This window comes from Pristis pectinata, chromosome 5, assembly GCF_009764475.1.
Source record: "Pristis pectinata isolate sPriPec2 chromosome 5, sPriPec2.1.pri, whole genome shotgun sequence".
Taxonomy (NCBI): Eukaryota; Metazoa; Chordata; class Chondrichthyes; order Rhinopristiformes; family Pristidae; genus Pristis; species Pristis pectinata.
The window spans coordinates 50,841,698-50,866,707 of NC_067409.1; the positions used below are offsets into that span (position 1 = coordinate 50,841,698).

Sequence of the window (25,010 nt, forward strand, 5' to 3'; positions counted from 1 at the left end):
TTCTAGATTCCATCACTCTTGTCTTCTTACTTATTAGCAAGCCATGCTGAAGTGAAAGCTACACAATTTAGTTTCTGGGCCTATGTACTTCCCTTGTTTATTATTTACCTTTGAGGGATAATTATTGTGTTAGATGACATGTTAGCTAAAACATTTGCTTTCATGAAAAGAACTTTTTTTTTTACCTGAATATATACCACTGTGCAGTCCCATGGTCTGCAAGTAATTGTGACAACGTTCTTTATGTTCCTCAAGTGAGCTGCGTTGCTTGTAGCTTCGCCCACAATAGCTACATTTGTGAGGCTTTCCAACTAAACACAAACATAAAGGATTACATAGAATAGACTTCACATTTTTCAATTTGTTGACTGTAAGTTAATTGTTAAGTTATGAGGCATTAACCTGGGCTAAAATTTGTCTTATATAAAAATAATTGCATGCTTATTAAACCTTAAGATCTGCCTGATTAAATTATTCATTTGATTAAACCTAGCCTCTTGAGCTACTAAACAGTTATCATCTTCAGGAAGCAGTTATGAAATTGACCAGGCTGCTTAACTGATACATGTGGGTTAAAGTTAAAGTCACGGTGTCATAGAGTCAGGCAGCAAGGAAACAGATTCATCATGCCCATGGTCACCATCGGGATTTACATTACACTAATCCTGTTTATCAGCACTTGGCCTATAGCGTTCTATGTCTTGGACATTCTATTGGTGAGACTCTAGCTCTTGGAGATAGTTTATAAACATTCAGAACAAATTTTCTCATGTTAAAATTTTCTCATGAATGAATAAGATAATGAGAAAGATAGTGTCAACATTGAGTAGATAAATAAAAAAAATTCTAAAGTAATTGTCAAAGTGGTGAAAGTATATTATAATGAAGTTTTGAAATACCTATCATTTGTTGTACCATCTGTGTATGTTGGGTAAATGAAAACATCAGGTAAAATGTGATGGAATCTGAATTTCATTAGTTCTGGTACAGTCAGGGTTAAAAAAAGTAAAACATCAGTAAATAGTTAGCTTTTCTTACAGTGTGGGGGGAAAAAGGGCTTTGTGATCATTAAAGATCTACATTGCATTATGCTGTGGTAGAAAACTAAATAAGCTGCCACACAAAGGGCTAGATCATGCTGACAGCTATCCAGTATTTCTATAGGGAACCACTGGTTTGCTGCAGGGCACTTGTCAGTATGTTCAGCATTTCTGCACTCATTGCTGAGTCCAGGGGCTGTTCCTAATTCTACTGAGGTCTAAGCTAGCCTTGGCTGCAGCATTCAGCATGGCTTGATTCATTTGAATTGGGTCACCAACCTTTATTACAAAGTAATTCCAGGTAAGAGTTCTTTTCAATTTATGCTGTTTTATATAAGTATTTTCAACTAACGTATGTAAATAGAACATTTCTTAAAATGAATGTATTGTTTAAGACTTTTTTCAGTAGCTTTAATATTTTTAATTATTTGAATGTATGTTTGCTGTTTCTAAATGTCTGATCATCAAAGATGTTCAGAGACAGTTGCAAGGGCCTTTTGACAGCTCAGTGACTGTGACCTACTTGCTGCTCACAGCCCTCTGCCTTGCACAATGCATGGCCTTGAGGTTGTTGGGAGCTGCATGGCTGTAAATGGCGTGACTTCAGGGATCCCATGAGAAACTTGTTTACCAGCAATCCACCCCATAACTTTCCACACGTTAATTAATCCATATTTTTTATGGGAAATAAACAAAACAATGGAGTACCTAGTGATGCCTAGAGAGGGCCAAATTCTAAATAATATCACAAGATTTGTGAAATCTCTGTAATAACATCACTTTATATACAAATAAAATAAAAAATCTAAACCAAACGTCAACTTCAATTGAAATCCATAATATTGGTTAATGAATTTCTTTGATGATGCCCAATATCAATACTCCAATATTATAAGTTATTACCCACAGTATAGGCTGGACTTCTACCAGTGGGAAGAGCACTTACTGCAGTCATGCTGATCACCTGTAGTACTTTCATTAAAGTACAGTATGGTAAATACTGATCACTAGTAATGACTGCAAGATCATTTTCAGTAAATGAAGAGTTAAGTGGATTGTGACACACGTTGCAAAGCAGCGGAAAATGATTCAGATATGCAAGATGACTCAGGCAATACACTGTTTTTTTTAGTAAAGAAACAGAATTCCGTATCCTCAGACCCAATAAACACTTCTCAAAGCGAAGTTGTTGTTAAACATGTAAATATGACAATAGATTTGTTCAAGGGAAGGCCTTATGAATAGTAAATGAGATGAATGAAGACACAAGAGATTGCAGATGCTGGAATCTGGTGCAACAACCAATCTGCTGGAGGAACTCAGCAGACTGAGCAGCATCTGTAGGGGAAGGGAATTGTTGATGTTTTGAGTTGAAACCCTGCAGAATCCTCCAGAAGAGGAGAGATAGCCAGTATAAAGAGAGGGGGAGTGGTGAGACAGGGGCCAGAGATGATTGGTGGACTGAGGGGGTTAGGGGTAAAGAATGAATGTCAGATTGAGCCAGGTAGGGAAGTGGTGGAGTTGGGAGACAGAGGCAGATGGATGATAGATGGAGACAGACAAAAAAAAAGAGGCAGATGGAGCCAGGTGAGGGGAAGGGAGGGTGTCGGTGGAGAGAGCTGGGAGGGTGATAAGTAGGAACACAAGGGCTACCGGTGCTGGAATCTGGTAACTAAGGAAGGTGATAATGGGAACCACTGGGGGAGAGGTGAAAGGCAGATGGAACTAGAACCAAATAAAAGAGGGTTGAGAGCCAGTAGGTGAAATGTGTGGACAGTGGGTTCATGGAACCGGGTGGGAATGGGTGATAGGGGATTGAGGGGGTGGTATGGGAAAAGGATAAAAATAGGGGGATGAAGGAGGTTTGGAAAGAGAGAGAGGAAGAGAAGGGGAGGAGGGGGAGACACACTGGAGACATTCCTAAGAAGGCACCAACAACAACATAACATTTCCTTAATATGTCACTAAAAAAACAGGAGCAGGAGTAGACCAACTGTCCCCTCCGTGATTCAATAAAGTCATAACTGATCCAATCTTGGCCTCAACATTACTTTCCTGCTAGTTTCCCATGGTTCTTTGTGGTTCAAATGTCTGTCAATCTCCATCTTGAATATATTCAATGACTCTACCTCCACAGGACTCCATGGTAGATGATTCCAAAGACTTGTGACCCTCTGATAAAATTCCTTCTCATCTCTGTCTTAATTGGGTGACCCCACATGGAACTATGACCCTCTGATTCTAGATACCTCCAGTAGAAGAAACCCTCTTAGTATCCAACCTGCCAAGCCCCCTCAGCAGTTGTTTATGTTTCAATTAGATCACATCATTCTTGTAAACTCGAAGGAGCGTATGTTCAACCTCCTCTACCTTTCCTCATATATCAATCCCTTCATTCCCACATTTCCTCATGATACAGAAGGGATCCATTTTGACCCAATAAGACCCTGCTGGCTCAAAGAGCACTCCCATCCTCCTCGTAATTTTCCCTGTTCTCCCCACATTCTCATCAACTCCTTCCAGATCCCACCACTCAATTACACACCAGGAGCAATTTACAGTGGCCAATGAAACTAGCAACCTGCATGTCTTTAGGTTGTAGGAGAAAACTGGAGTACCCAAGGGACCGATACAGTCACAGGGTAAATGTGCAAACTCTCCACAAACACCACCAGAGAACAGGATTGAATCCGGGCTGCTGGAACTATAAGCTGCAGATCTACTAGCTACAACATTGTGCTGAGTGAATCCCTGAATATCTCTTATGTGTTATTTACCAATCTATTGTTGTATTTGTTTTTCATGTCGTGAGTTTGTACAGTTTTAGGTGCACTGAAAGATGCATTCAGACACAATAGCTGTGCCACTGTGCCACCCACTAAAAAGGACTTCCCTTCATCCCAGGAATCAAACTACTGCAGCTCCTTTGCATTACATCCAATGCATATACGTATATTTTTCCTTAAAGGTGAATACCAAAACTGAACACAGTACTCCATATGTGGTCTCACCAGTACACTGTGAATTTGCATCATAACCTTCTGACATTAATATTTTATACCCCTTGCAATAAAGGCCAACATTCCAACTGCATTCCTCATTACTTGGTGTACCTGCATGATAACATGTACATGTGTATGTACTAGGATCCTCAGATCCCTTTTGTAACATTTTGTAGTTTCACTCCACTTAAATAGTAATTTGTATTTTCATTTATCTTTCCAAAGTGGATGAACCATATTTTCCAAATTTCTTTTTTAAATATTTCCCATCCTCTAGCCTACCAGTAATCTTTTGCAAAATTGTGTGCCTTTTCCTTCAATTTGGTAACATCTTTAACTTCATTAGTTAGCCACAAATGGTGCAACTTCTTGTAGAGCTTTTCTTTCTCACTGGTTTACACCTCTGCTGAGATTTATGAAATAAGCCATTAATCTATTTCCCCAATCTGTTCCCATAGCATTGTAATTGCTTTTATTAAGTTTAGGCAGGCTCCTCTTTGCTCCTTGCAAGGTAAATGCAAGCCAAGCTCTGAGTTTCTACTCTAGAGATAGGAAAGAAAATCAGCAAAGTAACAGAGCACCATGGTATTGAGTTAGATGAAGCAAATCAATTTGTACAAGGGGTCTATTCTAGAACGGTTCACAAAGGATAGAAAGTAGCTCATGTAACCCCACTCTTTAAGAAAGGAGGGTGAGAGAAAACAGTTATCTTGATATCAATATATGGGAACATGCTGTTTGGAAAATAATAACAGGATTTGGTATGGATTTATGACAGGGAAATCGTTTTTGAGGTTATAACTACATAACCGATAAGGACCAACCAGTTGGTGTGGTGTATTTGGATGTTTCATGGCCTTCAATAAGGTGCCATATAAGAAACAAAATCACGATGTATGGCATTGGGGACTTATATATGCAGATGGGGGAATTGGTTAATACAGCTTTTAAGTAATCAGAGATTGAAAGGTGTTGGTGTTCAAAAAGACCTGTTCTTGTACATGGGGTAACAAACAATATGTTGATCTTGACTGCAAAAATATTTGACTACAAGAGTAGAGATATCTTGTTCCAATTATATATATCCTTGTCGAGACTGCATCTGGAATATTGTATGTATTTACGATCTCCCTTTTTAAGGAAGCATATACTTGTGATAATGAATGGATTGTTGTTTGATGGGAAATTAAAGCAGACCAGGCCTGTGTTTCTTAATGACTCATTGTTTAATCTCTTGTTTAAGAGATTGTAAGGATCTCATTGAATTGTACAAAATTCCTACTAGATTTGACAGGCTAGATGTGGAGTTGGCTCAGGTGTCTAGAACCAGGCACTAAAAGCCATTTAAGACAGGGATAAGAAATGTCTTCACTCTTCAGAATTCACTACCCAGGAGGGCTGTGCAGGCTAAGTCACTGAGTATATACAAGAGGTCAACAGATTTTAAGACATTAATGGAATTGGGATAGCTAAGGAAAGTGATGCTGAGGTAAAAGATCAGCTGTCAGCTTATTGAATGGCAGTCCATGCACAAAGCCTGAAAGGATATTCCTATTTCTGTTTCTTTTGTTTTAAGTAAATGGAAAAAAATCTCCAAAGAGTTAAATTAAGAAAAATTAATTTTCACATTGGTGGCAGGGCCATTGCACATCATAATTTTGAGGAGTGACAGAACAGAGGTCTTTTAAATTATTAAAGCATTTGAAGTAGTAGATGAAATGAAGTTGTTTCCACACGTGAGCTTAGCCACTAATAAAATCAAGAGAAATTCTTTACCTAGAAAGCAGTAAGAATATAGAATTCATTGTTATACCAATAGTTAAAGTGAAGAATGCATTTGAGGGAAATCCAGATTAGTATTAGACAATGCAGTAGAGGGATATACTGAGAAGATTGAATGAAGCAGTGTTTAAGGAAGCTTGTGAGGAGTATAACACCAGGATACAAGCACAATGTGTAACTAGTGTACATCTTGGACATAAACTATTCCGCTGGACTCAAACAGGAATTGCCTGTTTTATATCCCACCCACAGGATGAAATGAGTAAAAGTCACCCCTGTTAAGCTGCAGAGGTGATAAATGACACATCGTGAAATATATCTAAGGTAAAGGAAAGAAAATTGTGTGGGTACTCAACCTGTAAAATACTGAAACACACTACCCTTGGAAACGTACCTGGAAAATCCCTTTGCTTTACCCGTTTATTAATGTCTTCTTAAGCAAATGAACTTTTGAACTTGTTTAGTAATTGTCCATTAATAACACCAAATTGAAGCTTCAAGAATAGTTGCATTCTAGATACTTTATTTCTCGAACAATACAATAATTGAAGTTAAAACTGTGATTGAAATTTAAGACATTCATTCTACCATTGGCAATTCCTCAGAGCTGGGCTCTAAGAGGGAAGGAGAACTGCAAAGTTAGCAAGATTTCGGGAGGGAATTCCAATACATGAGATTAAAGTGGCTAAAAGCCTGGGTGAAAAAGGTGGCTTTCAGGACCGGAAATTTAAGATGTGAGTGGTGGATGAATAGAGACCTTTGGGGAACTGGGTGAAGGGGTAGCAGTACTACAGCGCTGTAAGGGGTTACAGAGATATCACAGAAAAAAGCACTGGAAGATAGGGGGAGAATTTTAAATTGGAGTCCAGGATCCAATGTATAACCTTTATCTTCTGATCTCAAACTCCAGCATCACACAGAATCAAAAACTGTTTGTTTTTCAAAATCTTCTGCTGAATTTGATTTGGGGATCAGGAGACTTCCTGCAGGAATTCTAATCTACAATATAAATGGAGCCTAATGCTCCTCTATTAATAGCTGCACTAAACAAACCTGTAAATTGTGTTGATAGACCTGGCCTTTAAAGCAATCCGTTCTCAGCTCATGGTCTATTTATCTGTTTTTCCGACTGCCACAAAGAACCCACTAGATTACCTAGACTTTAACAATGCACTTTGTTGTGCATATGTTGCTTATGATGTATGTTATTTCCCAGTATTCTGTCAAAAACTTAATGTCTTAATTTTTAAAATGCCACATTTATCAGCATCACAAAAAATTGTTAAAGTCATTTTCAGGATCAGCATTTATGTTAAGTACTGTCCTATATTGTTACATTTAATTGAATTGTCTTTTTCTTCTATAAATCTGCTGAAATACTCTAACCTAGCTACCCTTCTCTTGCAAAATCAACAATTTTTATTCTGTTAACTGAACACAAGTCAGAACTACAACTTAATTCTGCAGACCTGAATCCAATTTTACTTTGACCTTTAAACCTACTTCACAAAGTCTACTCATGATCCTGACTCCCCATGTGTGTTAACACAGGGACCTGAATAAATACCAATATGCATGTAACCTTAGTTCAGTTCATCCAAAGCTCTGTAGCTGATATCCTGGCTTGTGCCGAGTCCTATTGATCCTTCAGTCTCATGTTCACTGACCTGTACTGTCTCTCAACTCAGCAACATCTCAAATGACACAAATGCTACATGTGCACCATGCCTGATGCTTACAGATATATAAAGTAAAATTAAGTATATATTTCCAAATTTTTTTTGTTGAATCACAAAGATGAATTGTTAAATAGCATCTAACATAATAGAGTTTTGCTAATAGCTTCATCGAAAAGTGGTGTGTGGAACGAAGCTTTATGTAGGAGAAGTTATCTTATCTCTGATGGATTATCCGTACATAAATTTTAACTGATCTCAGTACCGTGAATCAGAAATTCAGGGGAACCAAACGAAAACTAACTATAGATTAGAGTCACATTCAAAGAATACAAGAAGTCGGGAAGTTACTGTTACTCAAATTTCACATTGTCTGCTAATATGATAGTCCTCTACTCATCATTTTAATGGAAGGTAATGTCACTGTTAAAAGAATGGAGACAGAAGTACAATATGAATATGGTAAGTACTTCTATGTATTATCAGCAACATTAGTTGCTAAGTTTCATTTTGTGACTGTGTCCCTTTCTGACCATTAGGCAAATAACTTAATGCACACATTGTTGATAATTATACCCACCAGAATGAGTTCGCAGATGACCCGAAAGTGCATCTCGACGACGACAGGCATAGTTACAAAGATGGCACTTGAATGGTTTCTCACCAGAGTGCAACTTAATGTGACGAAGTAGATTGCCTTTTTGAGTAAAAGATGCACCACACTGACTGCATTGGAAGGGGCGTTCCCCTGCAAGACAGAGTATATTTATTAGCAAAAAAACCCCTAAATATCATAAGTGTGGAATTTCAGAAAAAGATGTATCTTTGCTGCTGTTCTCTAATTTCTGCCAGCTGCACATTTGATATAACATGAGGCATTCAGACTAAACCTGCCAGTTTCTCAACGCTTCAGTGGCTGGGTCAATTTGATCTGAAAAATCTAATTTTTTTTTAAATCAAAATGGCACATCACAATGAAGATTCAAACTCATTTAAATGGAGGGTCTGCATCATTGTGTGTTAAGAGTTGCTCTTCCTGATCAGCAGTTTCCGAATAAACAGATTTGATTTCTGAATGTTGTGGCATGTTGTTTTTTTTAATATGTCTTTTCCAATGGTTCTTAAAAGAAAAAAAATGCCAATGAGTAAGAAAAAAAGGAAACTTATTAAAAATGCATTTCAGGCTCTGACTTTTATCTGTGCATCACATTCTTATTTTAAATGTGAAGCATTTTACTATTTCGGTTATGATAACTTTTTTGGAAATGACATGCAAAAATGCGGCATAGTAAAACCCAAATGAAAGTGATGAAGGTAAAAAACAGTAAAAAGCGGTGCCTGTTTTTACCAGTGTGGCTACGTTTGTGCACCATGAGGACATTTGGGCCAATGCAAATTATTCCACAGATATCACACTTCAGCTTGCCATTTGGAAGTCGAATGCCACCAACTCCAGAAAATGCTTTGTTGCCTTGGCCATTGTGTGGTCCATTCAATTTAGTCCCAGAAGTATCTATCATACGCAAGTCTTCAGCACACTCTTCACCATTTGTGTCACAGGCTCTTCCATTCTCTTCATCACTTGGAGTTTCTACTTTAATAGAATTTGCTGGAAGAAATAAAAGGCAACAGATAATCAATGTAGATTTCCTGGGTAATGAAATAGTGACAAAATAGTAAATTACACATGAGGACAAGAGAAAATGTGTAACTTTTTTATATGCCATTTTCTACAATAATACAAAAAGACAAGGACTATTAATGATAAATTGTTAAATTAATGTTAATGATAAATCGATAAATTAATGATAAAGCATAACTCACGTAATACAACTTAAAGAAATGCTGGTATATTGTCTCCTGTATGCTACCTCTTAGTGTGAGTCAGTGCAAAAAGAATAAAAGCGGAGTTGATGGGCACGTGTGAGACAGAATTAGTTGCAGAAGTACAGGGAAATAAAGAGCAGGAATGAGATTAATGGGATTGCTCTCCTGGGAGCTAGCATGGGCCTGATGGGACAAGTAGCCACTTTCTGCATCATTATGAGCTTAAGGTATCAGAGATTTATTTGTGTGCTAAATGGACTTGACCACATTGCAAAACTTCATTAAATAGTCAAATGAATTTCTGACACCAACACAGGTTATATGTAGTATTCCTCCAAAGAACAAGCAGAAAATTTGCTCAAATGTTTTATTTCTAAAGTTATTTTGTACACCAAATAGGAAACAATACTAGAGGCAGGAACAACTTCAGCAAGCTTATTTAGCTTGCTGGCTAATTAATAGCTCTAAGGCTATGCAATCCCTTTCACAAAAAGGGTAGTGTCAAATAACTCTGTATGTTTCCTGGAAGATAGGAATAGCTACAAATGATTTCTTCCATAAATTGCAACAATGACGCCTTTAAATCTGTAGCGTTTCTAATTTTGTAATCTTCTGTTCCGAGCATAGCTGCAGTTCCATCTCCAACATGAAAAGAGCTGAATTTAGCTAGTTTTAGCTGCAATTCCTCTCAGGATATCTTTCAAAAAGTGTACTTATGTCTCCATCTTGTTTTAGGTTGATGCCATAGTTAATAATAAAATGAATTAATAATTAAAATTTTATTATCAAAAATAATTGAAAATACACCAGTTATGATTACATTTTGAAACTGGATTACATCAAGTTGAGAGCTCTGATGAAAAAAATGATACTTGAGAACAGGAAATAAAGGGGTCTTTTCCGGGCAGCTGCATTCAGCATATTTAAAGAATTTTTTCCATAATTCATTCAAGTCAGTTCCATCTCTAACTTATGAGCAGTTTATAAGTTTTACAATTGGAAATCAGTTAATCAACCCTTTCAAACCATGGTTTTTAGAGCCACATTTGTAGTTATCAGTGAAAGCACATACTTTGGACGACAGAACAACAATTTTTTTATGCCTGAGCTTATTAAATCCTATCATTCTTATGGTTTTGCATAATAGCCTTTCCAGGTACAGCTATCCATTTAAATATTACCATCAAACTGACAGTTTTCAATTTGCATATCAAATCAAATAAATTAAAAACTCAATTACAATATATTCCACCTAAAATATTAACCTTTCTCCTTTACATACTGACTGATCCATTGTGCATTTACAACAGAATCTTAAAATGGGGTTTCATTTTAGATTTGGTTCAGGAAAGATGCTGTGTTACCAACTATCTACAGTGAAATACAGTTGATTTGAGTTTCATTGTGCTTCCAGTCTTAATCGTAACTATAACAATTAATTAGTTCCAATGCTCAATATCACAAAATTTAATCTGTTTGAATAATTTAAATTTAAAAAAAGATTCTTCACTGAAAAAGCAAGCAAACTTAAGTTATAATAATTATTGAAATATAATGTATAATGGAATCTAAATAAACTGTTTTTCACCATTAAAAAACAGTAACAACTTCTTCCTTCTTGCAACAACATTTAAAATGAAACCTTTTTTTTAAACAAACTAGGATTACAAATTCTTATTTTTCCTTATCTTTGGTTGAAGGGATGTAAAGGTAGGTTCAGAAACTTAAAACTCAGGAAAATAAATCGTCCTAATGATAATTTACATAAAACTCTTCATAATTATATTTGATAACAATTCAGTTTAACTTGAATGATAATTGTAAGAATGTCTATTTTTAAGAGCAACTGAAACCATAAGTCTATTCCACTAAAAGGCATGCTTTCACATCTGCTCATTTGTTGCTCACGAGCAAAGAGCCTCAATTTGTGTAGTGATATTAAAGAGGCAATTTCTGCCTTAGTTTTGTAAAGTGGTCACAATAATAATATGATTAAACGAAAATGCCAAGACTTTTAAAAAATAATCACATATCTGCTTTGCTCCTCATGAATGTAAAAGATAACAGACATTGTGGTAGGGATTTCACCAAACTCATTTGATATTCAAGGAGAAAGTTTTGTATCAATAATCCTCCAATCCCACAAGAAAAATCCCATTGCTTTCCTTGTCACCCCATCACAGAGTGTCTACCATCTTGCTCCATATGTATTCCAATAATATTCCAATAATCTATTCTATTCCCAGTCAAATATCCATGTAATTCTTTATTTTGAGGATTTAGCTTTACGAAAAACTCTTTACTTTGAAGATCTAACTTCAGTAAATTTCCAGTTTAAATAAGCACAGTAAAAGTTCAATACTCCATTGAGTGATCTGTGATGATCATTTCATCATTTGGCGATTGATGCACAAGATGGAACATTTAAGTGCAAATAACAAAATCACTTCAGAACTCTAGGGTTCACTTTTCCATCTCCACCAATAATCACTTCCCTTCCTCTGCCCTTCCAATTGTAGGAGGTGCCGCACCTACTTTTTTATTCCCTCTTTTCCAACCGTCCAACGTACCAAACACTTGTAGATGAAGCAGCAATTTACTTGTACTTATTTCATATTTCCTCACAACATAAAAGGAGGCCATTCAGCCCAGCCTTAGCCAACTGTCAAGCCTTTTGAATATTCTGAATGCTTCTGAATTTTCCTGGCATTCAGAAACATTCAAAGCCAATTAAAATTAAATCAAAGCATCAAAAATCTTAAAATTTATTAAACATTAAAAAATCCTAAACACATAATTAAAACATTTAAATAAGTTGAATGAATTCAAAAAACAGAAACTACTTAATATTTCCCTAGGTTCCTCACAGTCTCCATTCAAATGGATAGACACTGTTCCTGCACCAGGTCTAACTGGGCACATATTCAGTGGGCAGATTTCTCATAGAAACTATTGGGAAATTGCAGCACATTTGTGCTCTGCTGTTGCACTCCAGGAGGATTTCAACATCAAAGTACAGTTAGGGAAATGGCAGCAGAGAATGGCCATCAGTTAGCGAGTTCCACATTTGTGTGGGAATCTGAACTTGGTGTACTTACGCTGAATAATGCCAGTAATTTGGCATATAAATGTCTATGAAGTCTGACTTTGGCATTTATACAAGAAGTGTATGAAGTGTATGGATTTTACAAACAGTTTTTTGTATTATTTCTCATTTAGGCAGACATGAGAAAACTATACTACATACAAGTTCAGGATATATTACAGACTTAATTACCAGAGGATAAATGTGTTATAAATTAAAATTTAAGTAACTTGAAATTTGGAATATGAGTATATTAGCCAGGCACTTAACAAATGTTACAACTTTAATGTTTAAATTTATCTTCAAGCTAATTCACAGAACAAAATATTCAGTCCAGGTACAACAGTGTTAGGTGATGCAAGTTCTGCAAGCAGAAGGGCAAGTGCATTGTTGGCAGAAGCAGGATGGGCTGTAGTTACAGGAAATATTGGTGAGGAGAATAGCAGAACCCTCCTTACTTAAGGAGCTCATTTAATACAAAGGGTGAAGGTTATGCTAAAAGTAAATGTAGTGACAGGTGCTTTGGTAGGACAAAGGCAAGCAATGAACTTAGATTTTGAAGTTTGCAATCAAATAGAGATGCTATTGTAGGAATAGCTGGGGAAAATTCCACGGGTGGCCTGTGAACTTTCAATGGGTGGGAGGTGAGGGTGGGAGGTGGTGAGAGAAGGTATAAGGTGGAGGAAGTTCCAACACCCTCCCTCTGTAGCTTCATTTAAGGTGTCAGATGCGTAGAAATGTGGTAGGATTGGATTCTACTGCTTTTTCATCTCCTATTCTACTGATCCTCTTCACTTACACCTTGGTTGAGATGAAAGTTCAGGGTCTTTTTTGCCAACTTTATACAATATAGAAGATTACATAAGTTCTGTACTTTATTTTCCATGTATACACTGAATGCACAATACACAAATTAAAGAATCATAACTAGGAGGCCTTTAAGAAGGCCTTAATGTGCATTAAGACGGATAAATCCCCAGGGCCTGACCCGGTACATTCTTGGACCTTGTGGGAAGCTAGAGAAGAAATTGCAGAGGCCCTCGTAGAGACTTTTGCTTCATCTCTGGCCACAGGTGAGGTTCCACAGGCCTGGAACATGGCTAATGTGGTACCATTGTTTAGAAAGGGTAGCAAAAATAAGCCAGTGAGTCTGACATCAGTGGTGGATAAATTGCTGGAGGAGATTCTGAGAGACAGGATCTACCAACATTTGGAGAGACAGGGTCTGATTTGGAACAGTTAGCATGGCTTTGTGCGTGGGAAATCGTGTCTGACAAATCTCTTGGATTTCTTCAAGAAGGTAACCGAGAGGGTAGATGAGGGTAGGGTAGTGGATATTGTCTATATGGACTTTAGCAAGCCCTTAGACAAGGTCCCTCATGGCAGGCTAGTCTGGAAGGTTAGATCGCATGGGATCTGGGGGAGATAGCGGATTGGATACATAATTGGCTCAGTGGTAGGAAACAGAGGGTGATGGTTGAGCGTTCTTTCTTGGACTGGAGGCCTGTGTCTAGTGGCATGCCACAGGGGTCAGTACCAGGACCTTTGTTTGTAATTTATAGAAACAATTTGGCTGTGAATGTACAAGGCATGGCTAGTAAGTTTGCAGATGGTGGTGTAGATAGTGTAGAAGTTTATGAAAAAATTACTGGGGGATCTTGATCAGCTATGTATGTGGGCTGAGGATTGGAAAATGGCTTTCAATCCAGATAAATGTGAGATATAGCATTTTGGGAGATCAAATCAGGGTGGGACTAGCACAGAGAGACCCAGGAGTGCAAGTGCATAGTTTACTGAAAGTGGCATCACAGGTAGATAAAGTGGCAAAGAAGGCATGTGGCACGCTGCCGTTCATCAGTCAGGGCATTGAGTCTAGGAGTTGGGAAGTTATGTTGCAGTTATATAAGACATTGGTGAGGCCACACTTGGAGTATTGTGTACAGTTTTGGTCACCCTGTTGTAGGAAAGATGTTATTAAACTAGAAAGAGTGCAGAAAAGATTTACCAGGATGTCGCCCGGACTTGGGGGCCTGAGTTACAAGGAGAGGTTGCGTAACTAGGACTTTATTCCTTGGAACGTAGGAGGTTGAGGAGTGATGTGACAGAGGTATATAAGATCATGAGGGGCATAGACAGGGTGAAAGCATATAGTCTTTTTCCCTGGGAAGGGGTGTTAAAAACAAGAGGGCATAGGATTAAGATCAGAGGCAAGGGATTTAAAAGGGACATCAGGGGCAGCTCCTTCACACAAAGGGTGGTGCGTATTTGGAATGAGCCGCCAGAAATAGTGGTTGAGGTGGGCACATCAGCAACATTTAAAAGCTATCTAGGTAGCAGAGGCTTAGAGGGCTATGGGCCAAACATGGGCAGATGGGACTAGCTTGCTGGGCAACACAGTCGGCATGGACAAGTTGGGCCAAAGGGCCAGTTTCCGTACTGTGTGACTCTGTGACGCTCATTAAACAGGCAAATTAGAACTGTTAGAAAAATCATTATGAAGTATTTACAAGAAAAGGAATGGTGTGCATTTCAAAAATAAAGCTAGACAATACTGGAAATTCTCAGCAGGTCAGACAGAGTCTGTGGAGTGAAACAGAAATAATCTTTCAGGCTGATGACTGAATTCTAATGAAAGATATTCAACCTGAAATATTAATTCTGATTCCCTTTCACAAATGCTGCCTGACTCAGTGAGTATTTCTAGCACTCTGGTGTTTTCATTTCAGATTTCAGCATCTGTATTTTTGTTTATTGGTAACTATCTTTTTTAAAATAGGCACAAAGAAATGCTGTGGTATATGTGTCTACTGGAGCAAAGGAACTGGCCTGTATGTTTTCGGATGATTCTGTCAGAATGAGGAAGCTGTGGAGAGCACACACTTGTGGGAATTAGGCCATGTTACAAACTGTGCGCAAGTGGTGATTATCAGCAGAATCAGTAACTTGGACAGAATCACAAGTTACAATACAATTTTTACACTGAGGTACAGTTCAGAATTTTGCAGTATTTAAAGTCTCCTGTGAGATTGAAAAATAGTAACAGCCTTCTAATGGCATCCTACCAATAATAAAATAAAAGGATTTTATATTCCCTCTATTATTCCCCAACAAGTATGCAAATAGTAAGGTTTTTCATATCTCCACCATGCTCTAGTAGGGGCTGCAGCTGTCGCATTATGTGACTAAATGTAGGCTCTAATAGTTATAAAAATATCAGACCAGAAGTTGTTTGAAGCACAATCTTTTCTGCTCTGATACTGCAAAAATTCCATAGCCATCACATAAGTCTGAAATCAGTACCATATACACAAAACTAGTGCAGAAAATTATTTAGGGGAAAAAGAAATGAAATGTCACTCAGCAGTAAAGTGTTCTGGAAAGGTTGGGAATGATGCTTCACTGTATCAGCATGGCACACACTGCTACCAATGTAGTCATAGCAGGCACACCAAAATGGCAGAACTAGACTTAAAGAAATTAATGAAAATTCTCTTTGTAATGAAGAACAAAAGTCACAGTTCAGTTGAATAAAGGAAAGTCATTGAATAATGCTCAATTTTAATTCATTTTTGGGATCTGGGTGTCACTGGCAAGGCCAGCATTTATTGCCCATTTCTAACAATGCTTGGGAAGGTGGTGGCAAATCTCAACAGTCAATCTGGTGAAGGTACTCCTACCAATCTGTTGGGTGGGGATTTAGACCTGATGAGGATGAAGGACAGGCAATATATTTCATAGTCAGCATGGTAAGTGACTTGGATACGAACCTGCAGGTACTCTTTCCGTGCACCTGATACTGTTGTCCTTCTTGGTGGTAGAAGTTTCAGGTTTGGGAGGTGCACCAGTGGAGAAGAGAATGAATGTTTAGAATGGTTGATGTAGTGCCAAGCAAAAAGGCTAATTTGTTTTGGACGCTGAACTTCTTGAGAGTTGTTGGAGCAGAACTTATCTATCATACTTGTGACTTGTCCCTTGTAGGTGCTGGAAAGGCCTTGGTGGTCAGTAACTTGATCTAGGATACCCTGCCTCTGACCTGCTTGTCTATGTATGTGGCTAGGGAAGTTGAGTGAATCCCAGGATATTGCTGGTGGAGGACTACTGAATATCAAGGACAAGTGATCAAACTCTCTCTTGTTATTGCCTGGCACTTTTATGGTGAAAATGTTTCTTGCTACTTATCGGTCCATGTCTGAACGTGGTCTAGGTCATAGACCATAGGGAGTTTTACACAATGCAGAACTCGTAGAGCAAGTACTTTACTATCTATTTGCCCTGACATGACAACATGCTTGTGGGTTCTTACAATTAAGGATTCAAGGTCAAAAATGGTTCAGTTTGCAAACTGCAGAAAGGATAAAGTACTTTTGGTATCAGTGACTTTTCAGGGTTTCTTCTGAGAGTAAACCATCAGAATCATTGCAAATTATTTTGGGAGGGAAAATTGCACTCACAAAGAACGATGACTTATACACACCTACACCCTCATCCCGAAACACATAGCCATGCACTCCACATATGCACCCTCCCACACACACCCACCCACAAGCACACACGCACGTGTGCACACACACACATACACATACATACACACACACACACACACACACACACACACACACACACACACACACACACACACACACACATAAGGTGCACGATGTAGTAGGACTTATGAATGAAAGTTACTGTTGTGTGTTAATTGTTGCATACCAAAACTATCTTTATGTCACAGACCGTGGGGGTTTTCATACACTGCAGAAGTAATAGAGCAAGCACTGCACTGTTTATAGTGACATGATAACATATAATGAATGCAAGAGGACATTTTAAAATTTGGCCCTTGTTGGCATAGAGTTTTGAGTAATAAGAACATGTAACAAGAATTAACGTGCCAAATCTAAATCAGTGCCTCCAATTTATGACCATGCAATTTCTCTTCATTAATTCTGATTATGTTAATCATAGAATTCAAGCAATGATTCCCCATGACCCATATTCCTATAGTGAGGAGGGTACAGATTAAAGAAGAATTGGGCTTATAATTATATTTTCTGTGACTTGCTAATCAAAAATTTGTTCCTTGATATCATCAGTAAATAAAAGCTTTGGGGGATTTGTAATAAGTAATTCAACACATCTTTCAAGTATTAGTGAATTAGCAATTTTTTCTCATATTTACAGAGTATCAATTACAAACACTATCCCAGCACTGTGTCTGGATATTTGCCTCTCCTTTGCATCAAAGGAAACTGTAACTGGTTCACTCTGGAATCTGAATTCATTGAAAGGTAAGAGATCGGAAAGACCTCCCAACTTGAATTTTTATAGCATCTGACCCAACCTTATATTGTCACTTTACTGACGAACTTATTGCTTGTCAGCAGCAAACATGCAACAGAAATAAAAGTTGCAAGCATCCATTCTCATTTCTAGAGAGTAAGTGTATACCATTTTTGTCAAAGTTTAAACAAACATTTCTATAAATTAAGACAGAAAATCAAAATAAACATGAAAGTTGCCTGGCTGAGCAGCAGAAAAACTCCTGCTCCCTGCTTACAACATCATTTGTAAAACAAAATCCCTGGCCTTTGGGGAAGTTAAGGGAGCTAAACTAAATTATGTTTAACGCTTTTCCACAAAAACTGTATTTGTGAGCCATATCAGCCACATTTGCATGAATGCATGGAGTTATTTTAAAATCAATCATTCATTTAAAAAAAATGACTTCCTCTGGCTTTGTTTTAATTCATTTTCAGGATGTGGGTTTTGCTGACAAGGCTGGCATTTATTATCCACCCACAAGTGGTGTGATCAACTAGGTGGCTTGCTACGGCACATCTGAGGGCAAACAAGAGTCAACCATGGTGAGAAAGGGTCATTTATATGCCATTTCTAGTAAGGATGCCAAATTTCCTTTGCTCTTAGTGAATCAGTTGGAGTAATACAATAATCCAATAATATTCCAGTAACTTTTACAATAGCAAATTTAATCAATAACTTGCATTGTTTAGTGAAACTTCTTATAAGAAGTTTTGCCAAAACAACATCTTTCTCAATCAATGATAAGTTGGAGCATATCAACTTGATAGGCTGGTGGTGGTAGCACATGTTAAAATAATTTTGGAATGTCTCATCATTCAGAAGCATGGAGGACACTTGTGGTCCTCTGACTACTGCCCTGGATGTGATCAATTAAATCAGTACAAACCTGGGACTTGTCTGTATAGCACAGCTACCTATTGTGTAAAAATGTTGACCCTTTGGAAGAATCACACATACAGATTATTTGAGATTTCTCCAAATGAATGACATGAATTAATTCTGAAGCAGCTTTCAGGGATTCCAGTTAAACCCAAGTGAAAGCATCACACATCCACATAACAAAAAAAATGCTCTCTCGTGTTTTAAAAAGTTTAACTTGTCAAGATATATGAAATGTCACAAGGTACAGTGATCAAGTAATATTTTCTAGAATTTTTAGGAATGAACTCTAGAAAAAGAGCCATTCCAATTGTGACCAAAATGGTGGCATTTGAGTCTGAAAAAATATTTATGTATTATTTACATAAATATTTCAACATAATGAACAATTGCAATATTCTGCAGCAAATATCACTTGTGCATGTTTTAACTATGTATATGCCCATTGCATGTGACTATGTAACTGGTATATTTGCTTTCCAATAGCTAGTAGGGTGAACTAATGGCTGAATCTCATATGCTGAATAAAGAGGCTTTGGGGGTAGAATTTCTGATCAGCAAAGCCCACTTAGAAAATTCAGCATGCTTGTGCTACATTATAAATTATGCAATTTCACACATTTTTATCTGGATTAATATCTGTTTAAAATAGTGCATGTAAGATGCTCACAAATCATAGAACAGTCCAGCATAGGAACAGGTCTTTCAGCTCATGATATCTGTGCCAAACATGATGCCAAATCAAACTAAATCTCTTCTACCTGCACGTGATTCATATCTCTCCATTCTCTGCACATTCACATGTCTGTCTAAAAGCTTCTTAAATGCCGCTGTTGTACCTGCTTCCACCACAACCCCTGGTAGCCGATTCCAGGCATCTACCACTCTATGCAAAAAACTTGCACCGCACATCTCCCTTAAATTTTCCCCATCTCACCTTAAATGCATGTCCTCTAGTATTTGACATTTCTACCTTGCAAAAAAGATCCTGACTGTCCATCCAATCTATGCCCCTCAGAATTTTATAAACTTCTATCAGGTTTCCCCTCAGCCTCCGACGCTCCAGAGAAAACAGCCCAAGTTTGTCCAACCTCTCCCTCTAGCTCATATCTTCTAATCCAGGCAGCATCCTGGTCTACCTCTTCTGTACCCTTTCCAAAGCTTCCACATCCTACCTGTAATGGGGCGACCAGAATTGCACACAATACTCGAAGTGTGGCCGAACCAAAGTTTTGTATAGCTGCAACATGACTTCTTGACTCTTATACTCAACCAATGAAGGCAAGCATACCATATGCCTTCTTTACCACCCTATCAACTTGTGTGACCAAGTAGAACTTTACCAAATGGAAGTATTGACTTGGTATTTAATAGTTATCAAAAAAATTGTGCAGTGGGAATTGTTGAGCATTTAAAAACTCACATTGAAGTAGTCCACATTGAAAGGCTCACACCAGTTATAGTCAAGACCATGGGAAAGCACGTAATTGTTTACAAAACTCATATAGGAGTGAAGTTGTGGGAAAAGTGCCAACTTTGCTCCACAATTTCTTGTAATGGCACTTGCTCTGAAATATTTTAGGGCAGTTTTTCATGGTGTGGTGGTGGATATGGGTGGTACATGGCTCTGAGAGCTGTTGGGACATGGTGTCCAATGCTGGTTGCCATCTTGGAGAGGGATCGTGGTGGGCAGGCATCCCAACTACAAAGGACTTTAGATCTTACCTTACAGCAAGAAGCCTGGGAACATCTGGAATGAAGGAAGTCATCATTTTGTCCAGATAAGGGCAGGGCTTTAATGCTGGAGTAGGTTCTCAACATCCCTTTAAGGCCTGCTGCTACTGTTGAAGTGCATGTTGTATGTGAAGACCACATTTGTGCTACAGTTTTTCAATATTGACGTCAAACATGCATAACACACTAACTGACATCACTTTCCAGTCTCCATGTGTAAACACATCAAATGCATGGCAGGTTGTGATGTAATTTTCCTGAAGTGTGCTATGCATAACATAGTCAATCACAGTCAGCAAATGGCTTTCAGGTATAATCGTATGGATTGTGCATAAAAATAGTGTACAACGCAACAGAATGTGCAACGTTTATAAAAAATTGTGGAATTAACTATATTTATGAAGGATAACCCATATTTGATGTCTGTCCTATATTTTACTTGTTGACTTTAACCAAGGAAAGTGCATGGACATTACCAGGCTCCCATCTAGCTAAATTGTCTGGATGTGGAGGAATAGATCCAATATTGATGCTTCCATGGTCATCTAGAAAAATACTATACGTTGTCTACATTTGAGATGCAAACCATTGAACTGTGTCATAGAGTCATGGAAACAGGCCTTTTTACCCAACTTCTCCATGATGACCAAGATGTCTATCCGAGCTAGTCTCATTTGCCTGCATTTGGCCCATAACCCTCTAAACCTTTTCCATTCATGTACCTGTCCAAATGTATTTTAAACATTGTAATTGAATCAGCCTCTACAGTCTCCTCCGGCAACTTATTCCATATATCCACCGCCCTCTGTGTGAAAAAGTTTCCCTTCCAGTCCCTTTTAAATCTTTCCCTTCTCACCTTAAATCTATGTCCTCTCATTTTAGACTCCCCTACCCTGGGAAAAAGGTTCTGACCACCCTCATGATTTTGTCTACCTCGATTAGGTCACCACTCAATCTCCTGTAGCTCAACTATTACTATAGAAAGATATCAATGAATGAGACAAAGGGGTAGATTTTTAACTTAGCACATAGACATAACATACTTTAAAATTTGGCTGGTTGTTACAAAACTATCATTTGCATACCTATTGATTACAACAGACCTTAGCAATGGGCATCCCTCTCCCTCTCCCTAAGATTGCTGCCTTCAACAAAAGCTAGGGCATAAAGGTCACAATAAACTTACTTTTGATAAAACCAGGATAAACTTAGTAATCCTTTGGATCAACCTATCAAATGTTACTAAAAAGTTACAATTAAAAGCACTTATATTTTAAATTGATATTGTTCTTCTATTCTTTTCTATTGATATTAGTATAGCAACTGAGCTACTTCTCAGCTGGAATATATGTGCATATTGTGCAAACTACTTTGTTCCATATCAAAGAATTTCTTATTCAGATCAGAATTTGTGAAATATGCTCAAGGAGAGGAGCAGAGGTCAGCCAAGGCAGGGGTTTAAATGAAAGTTAAACACTCTACCAGCAAAGCTACTGCTCTGAATTTTAACGACTAATAGCTGGTGGATGCAAAGGGAATCTTCAGCTATCGGCTGTTCACAGCAAGGCATGCAGAAGTCAAAAGTCCATTTATTGAATGGTCTAACTCTGCACTTACTATTGAACCTAGTAGGTGAACAATGACATTGACAGAAGGATACAGATGCATTTCATATTCAATCCTCAACTTTACACAAGCGAGGGCTGACCTATAATTTATGATTATTTTCACTGATTATTAGAATTTTCACTGTTACATTTTAACTTGATAGCTAAAATGCAATTTATAAAAGAAATAGACTTACAGCCATTAGGTAAAACTTCACTTAAAAGTCATTTTCTAAAGAGAAGCTACGAACTGTGGCCTCAGTTTTTAAGTTGTTGTGATCTTTAACACCATTTGTGTCCTAAAATGTGCTTTCTCCTTTGTTTTCATAATAAGGAAACTTGTAATCAGAAATTTGTGATATTTTTGAGAAACAGTTGATGATTCACTAAAATCTCTTATTTTTCAGCCTCTGAAACTTTCCACAGTGATAATTGTGACTCTCTCTGAACACTTCAAGCTTGTGCTAAAATGTTTCACAATTTCCTTATTTCACACAAAAACAACTTCATCACCTCAATTTTAGGGAAGAACAATGGATTGGATCTGTAAACAGTTGCAGATAATGTAATTAACCCACATCTCCTCCATCAAATGCAGGCAGTACATCAAAACTGCCTCCTCCTCAATGCGTACATCCAGCACAAACCCCACTGTTCATTGGCTAATTGCCTCACATGTGGGTCCATCTTCAAGTGTATTAAGCACCAGTTAAATCAAGCTCATGTTATTAAAAGTCAGACTTGCCACAGACACACTGGGTGTTTAGTGTCTGCAGCAGGTATTGGCAAGAATTCCACAAGTGGAACTGTTCTGGGAAACATTCCATAATGGTGTCTCATGGGAGAAAGCTGGCTCTAGTTTTTCAATAGTACAGAGGAGGCCACAGTGCAAGAAACAGAGCAGTGGAAAGGTAGCCACTTTTTGAAAGGAACCTGGATCTCTTTCAGCTACACACATAAGGTAGTGTGAGGAGATTATAGGGATTTTCAATGCCAAGAGTCAACCTTCAAGGATCTGGATGCAATGTCACTAAAAGTTTAATAATTTAGTTAAGATTAGTGAATGCATGTTCAAATGCAATATTCCACCAACGTTATCAACCTCGCAGATTTGGTAATACTCTATAGCCTATTACTAACTTGCCAGCAATCTCAGTAAATTATGTTTCATTGCATCCTCACCTACTTATCACAACTGCAAGCCTCAGGTCTGTATCTCACAGCTTCCCCATACTGCCAGCTATTCAGCTACAAAAATTGAATCACATAAACAAATTATCAGATACTCAGTGAACAGCCATTTTGTATTTGCAGCAAAAGTGGGAACACAACTGAAGGGAGTTGGTAATAAATACCATAAATGATGTGGCCATAATGAGCCCCTGGACAGAAGCCATAGAAGACAATGATACGCTCACACCTTATCCTCTTTCTCGCAACCTGTTGTCATTCTAATTTATTTTTATTAACAATAGGTAGATGGTGTAAAATTACCTTCACTTACTCATGCCCCCTTCACTAAAACTAGCCTTCTCCCTTCCTCCTTTCAGACAGCCAAATACTGATTTCAGGCCGAGAAGTGCACACAGAGAATAAAGATGAAGATATTTATCTGATTTAACATTTATTAGTCACAAGCTCACATACTGACACAGAGCAAAGTTTTAAAGATAAGATAAGATATCTTTAGTAGTCACATGTACATCAGAAACACACAGTGAAATGCATCTTTTGTGTAGAGTGTTCTGGGGGCAGCCTGCAAGTGTTGCCACCCTTCTGGCGCCAACATAGCATGCCCACAACTTCCTAACCTGTACCTCTTTGGAATGTGGGAGGAAATCAGAACACCCAAAGGAAACCCACACAGACATGGGGAGAACGTACAAACTCCTTACAGACAGCGGCGGGAATTGAACCCGGGTCGCTGGCGCTGTAAAGCGTTACGCTAACTGCTACACTACTGATCATAATTAGTTTTGCTGCAAAGGCTTCAGGTGAGTACTTTGGTTGGACTGCCTACAGAAGGCTGATGGATATATATTGGCAGGTGTTCCAGCAAACCTGCACACAGTGTCATGGAACAGGGGAGAACAGGGTTTGGAGTTCATACTTTTCTTTCTGGATGCCGTGCGTGACAGAGTATACGAGCACCCCCAGCTATCTCATTTCCATTTCAGCACAAACAGAAGCAAACCAATGTTGCGGTGCTGCCATGGAAGTTTATACATCTGTCAATGCAAGCTTGTATCAGTGTTACTGTGGCTGCAGATACCAACATTCAAAGGGCGGCTGGATGGTATAGATCCTGCCCTTCACCACATTATGAGGATTTCTAGGTGCTGTTGTGGGGAATGGCAATCGTTGTGTGCTGTAATTTTGCTGTTGCCTGTCAGCCAGCTGATCAACTGTCAGATTACTGCTGCTCATGTTGGCCCAGAGATACTTGAGGTTATCCTCCAAGGCTACCTGCAGTCTCTTCCAATGGAAATCAGCAGTCTCAGACCAGCCATATCATAGCCCCTGGGGTGGCCCTGCAGGGGACACCAGGACAGGTGCTCTGTAAACTTTTAGTATGCTGGAGATATGCACTAAAGGAGTGTGCAGGAGCATTTATTTCACTTTTCTGTGCAATCTAACATCATTGATTGATAAGTTTTGTTTGAAACACTTCCTGTTGGCTTTTATTTTGTCGTGGCAGCCACATGAACATTGGTATGAGCATTGTCAGAGTGGACATAGGATGTGGAACTGTTGATGAATGGGGAATTGGTATGTCAATTGTAACACATCCATGCAGAAGAGCATTGCCTAGCTTGCACCATCCCTTCCTCATGTGCCTCTGGAGCTGCTTGCTATATGGCTGGATGTTAAAGGTAGAACCATTGCTATAGTGAGTTGTGCAACATCATACATCTTGTGGTTTATTTACCAAGTGCAACATGGCTCCTGCAGAGCAGTCCAAGCACTGGAGCCCTTTTTGCTCAGTAACAACCCCTTGATTTAATGCAATGGCTCAAGCGCAGTTAACACTGCCAGAATACTGAATATTTACCTGC

At 38.3% G+C, this 25,010-nt stretch overlaps 1 protein-coding gene across 9 annotated transcripts in view; it reads right to left on the minus strand.

Moving 5' to 3' along the window:
- ikzf1 (IKAROS family zinc finger 1 (Ikaros)) overlaps positions 1-25,010 on the minus strand; it is a 77,743-nt gene that overhangs the window by 11,584 nt on the left and 41,149 nt on the right. For 8 of the 9 annotated variants that reach the window (XM_052015868.1, XM_052015867.1, XM_052015865.1 and 5 more), the window contains 3 exons: positions 8,849-9,109; positions 8,081-8,248; positions 186-311 (listed from right to left, as the gene is read on the minus strand). In XM_052015868.1, coding sequence (XP_051871828.1) covers positions 186-311; positions 8,081-8,248; positions 8,849-9,109 — 555 coding nt within the window. The remainder of the gene's footprint in view (positions 1-185; positions 312-8,080; positions 8,249-8,848; positions 9,110-25,010) is intronic. The other variant, XM_052015870.1, reaches the window with a different exon arrangement.